This window comes from Acomys russatus, chromosome 15 (assembly GCF_903995435.1).
Source record: "Acomys russatus chromosome 15, mAcoRus1.1, whole genome shotgun sequence".
In the NCBI taxonomy this organism is placed as follows: domain Eukaryota; kingdom Metazoa; phylum Chordata; class Mammalia; order Rodentia; family Muridae; genus Acomys; species Acomys russatus.
Window position 1 is genome coordinate 65,155,190 of NC_067151.1, and position 3,676 is coordinate 65,158,865.

The 3,676-nt window shown below is 55.4% G+C and overlaps 1 protein-coding gene across 1 annotated transcript; it reads left to right on the forward strand.

Moving 5' to 3' along the window:
- The first annotated feature begins 530 nt into the window (after window positions 1-530).
- C2cd4d (C2 calcium dependent domain containing 4D) lies at window positions 531-1,822 on the forward strand. Its single transcript, XM_051156875.1, has one exon. The coding sequence runs from the start codon at window positions 827-829 to the stop codon at window positions 1,820-1,822; it is 996 nt and encodes a 331-aa protein (XP_051012832.1). The 5' UTR covers window positions 531-826.
- Window positions 1,823-3,676: the final 1,854 nt, after the last annotated feature.

Sequence of the window (3,676 nt, forward strand, 5' to 3'; positions counted from 1 at the left end):
ATTAATATCTGGGTCTGTGGTTGTGACTACAAATCTTTGGGTTATAGTTTTACTTTCTCTAAGCCTGAAGTGGGTAGGACATCCTTAGCAACTTGGCTGTGCAAGGCCTCCTTCTGAAAATCGTCTTTAATTTTTTAAAAAAGTATTTAGCCTGTATGTATGTGTGCATGTATGCATCTATGTGCACCACGTGTCTGCCTGGTGCCTGCAGAGGTCAGAAGAGGGTGTTGAATCCTTTGGAGCTGGACTTATGGCTAACTGAATCACCATGAGGGGTCTGGGAACCAAAGCCTCTGCTAAAGCAGCAAGGGCTCTCAACCACTGAGCCATCTCCAGACCTTCCATCTAAAAATCTTTTTTTTTTAAGATAGATTGGTTGGTTGGTTGGTTGGTTGGTTGGTTGGTTGGTTGGTTGGTTGATACAGTGCTTGCCTGCATGTACACCTGCAGGCCAGAAGAGGGCATCAGATCACATTACAGAAGGTTGTGAGCCACCACGTGGTTGCTGGAAATCAAACTCAGGACCTCTGGAAGAGCGGACAGCGCTCTTAACCTCTGAGCCATCTCTTACTGTCTGGTCCTGTACTCCATTTCTCCGGTTTCCAGACTTTGCCCTTCCTTTTACCTGATTCTAAATACCAGCCTTGTGTCCCATGAGTGTGGGGACAAGGCCACTGGAGGCGAACGGCCAGGTGTTCACTCTCAGCAGCATCACCGACCTTCGCATCCTCTTCTCTTCTCTCAGCCATCTCGGTCCAGAGCTCCCAGCGGGGAGGCTGGACTTGGACCTCCTCTGCCTCAGTGCTTCATCACCCCCACCCACTGCATGTGGCTCTTGGAGAAAGCCGGCTATAGGGTGAGGACCGCTGAGGTCCCCAAGCGCCGGGCCCCGGGCTCGCCTTCGACCTGCAACCCTAACGTCCTCACCCCCGATCGCATCCCGCAGTTCTTCATCCCGCCTCGGCTCCGGGACCCCAGCGGCACCGAAGCCAGGGTGGACCGCAACCTGGGCTGCCGGAACCTCCCGGTCGCCTGCTCCCTGCCGCACCTGGCGGGCCGCGAGGGCTGGGCCTTCCTGCCGGAGAGCCCGCACACGCGCCGCCGCGAGTCCCTGTTCCACGCGCCGCGCGGCCCAGCTGCTGGCCTGGCCCCCGCGCCCTCGCGGCTGCACGTCTCGGCCCCGGACCTCCGCCTCTGCCGGGCGCCAGATAGCGACACGGCCTCGTCGCCGGACTCCTCGCCCTGCGGCTCCCCGCGCTCGCCTAGGCCCTGCTTTCTGCCCCCCGACGAGGCCAGCTCGGCGGACACCAGCCCGTACGCGCCGCGCCGCGCGCCGCCGCTCTTCCACCTGGACTTCCTCTGCTGCCAGCTGCGGCCGACCAAGGACAGTGTGCTGCGCCTGGGGCCCCGCGGGGGGCGGCTGCGCCTGTCCACCGAATACCAGGCCGGGCCCGGGCGGCTGAGGCTGCGCCTGGTGAGCGCCGAGGACCTGCCTCGGCCGCGAGCCCGGCCCGGGAGCGGCGGGGGCGGCTGCTGCGTGGTGTTGCAGCTGCAGCCGCGCGTGAGGCCGCGAGCTCAGCGGAGTCGGGTGGTCCAGGGCAGCTCCAACCCCATCTTCAACGAAGACTTCTTCTTCGAAGGGCTGGGCCCTCCAGACCTGGCCGCCCGCAGTCTGAGGGCCAAGGTGCTGGACAGGGGCGCGGGGCTGCGCAGAGACGTGCTGCTGGGGGAGTGTGAGACGCCCCTGGTCGCCCTGCTGCCCCCCCTGGCTGGAGGTCTAGGCTCAGGGTCCTCCGTGGCACCTGTGCATCTTAGCCTATAGACTGTGTGGACCACAGCTTCCTCGGGGAAATTTCCACTGGGTCTGCGGGTCTCATTCTCGCCATCTGCCCAGCGTGTATTTATTTTTGTTAATAAAAAACAGTGTCTCTAGCCTCATGCTCTCCAGTGGGCACCAGAAACTCTAGGCTTTACAGCAACTCTTTTCCCGCCCAGCCCACGCTCACCTGAGCAGGAGCAGACTTTAGGCAGGGTTCAAGCCCTAGAAGGGCTTGTTAAATATGCAGAGCCTAGGGTTCATCCTCAAGAGATGTTGCTTCAAAAAGGCCAGGCTGAATAGGCCCTAGGGTCCTGTCTTATTTTCAAGTCCATTGCTGTGATAAACTACCCCTCACCCACCCCCCCAAAAAGCGACTTTTATGGAGAAAGAGTTTATTTGGCTTTCAAATCCAGGTGATAGTCCGTCTTTATGGAGAAGTCATAGCCAGGGCTTGAAGCAGCTAGCCACATCCACAGTCAGGAACAGAAAGAGCGAGCTGGAGAGATGGTTCAGTGGTCAAGTGCACTGTTGCTCTCCCAAAGGACCTAAGTTCAGTTCCCAACACCCACATCAGCAAGCTCACAACTGCCTGTGAGATTCCAGTTACAAGGGATCCAATGCCCTCTTCTGGCTTCTGAAGGCCAGATGTGCATACATATACATAAATAAACACACATACATATAAAAAAATAATAATAAAAACACCAGGTGATGGGGGATCACACTTTTAATCCCAGCACTCCAGAAGCGGAGGCAGGTGGATTTCTGTGAGTTTGAGGCCAGCCTGGTCTACAGAGCGAGTTCCAGGCTACACAAAGCTATTCTGTCTGGAAAACAAAACCAAAATCATCACCACCACTATTATCAGAGCGTGGTGGCATCTTTAATCTCAGCGGTTGGGAGGCAGGGGCAAATAGTTCTCTATAAAAATTTAAAGCCAGCCTGATCTACAAACTAGGTTCCAGGCCAGCCAGGGCTACCTGGAAAAAAAAAAAAAAAAGTTAAGAGCAGAGAGAGAAATGAATTGAATGTATGCATGCTTCTAATGCTTAGCTCACTTCCTCCTCTTGTGCGGTCCAGGACCTAAACCCAGGGAATGATACCACCTACAGTGGGTAGGTCTTCTATAGTCATCAGTTATAATCAAGAGAGTCCCCCACCGACATACCCACAGGCCACCATGATCTAGACTTCTCTCTTCCCAGGAGATTCTAGACTCTGTTAAGCTGACAATTAAAACTAACAATCAGGGGTCCCTGGAGTCCAACAAAATCCTTCTGAGAGCCCCTGAGTCACCCCAGCAAGAGAACCAGAGTTCGAAGCCATCCTCCCCTGAAGGTCCCTTGGGTCTGCACAGAGGAAACCGGCTCCTTCTACCCCTTTAAAGACAAATGAAAAACTTGAACTTTAAGGGTGAGTCAGTGAGCACTCGGTGCCCTTTAAACCTTCCCAGCTTCCCTCCGGTCAGCCTCAACCACACCCTTGTCCCTGTGGCAGGAGTCAAGAACCACAGAATAGGCCAGACTTGGTGGCAAACATCTTTAATCCCAGCACTCGGGAGTCACAAACATGCAGAGATCCCTGAGTCGAAGACTACAGAGCAAGTTCCAAGATGGCCAGAAACCCAGTGGGGGATGGGGAGCCACAGAGTAGCTCTTGGGTACCCAGCAGTACTTGGGCTTGTAGGTACTGTGATCTGGGAAACAGGACGCTATTAGGGAGAGCTGTTTCGGGATGCCAGAAAAGCCTACTCTAGCCAGAAGATGAGGGTGAAGGAAGTGAGATAAAAGTGGGTCATCTTGTGTTTACCTCCTACCTGAAAGTCCATGACGTCTGCCGTGACCTTCTCTCTGCCTC

Excerpts from the sequence above, each read along its gene's own strand:
- C2cd4d (XM_051156875.1), top strand. The coding sequence starts at position 827 with ATGTGGCTCTTGGAGAAAGCCGGCTATAGGGTGAGGACCGCTGAGGTC.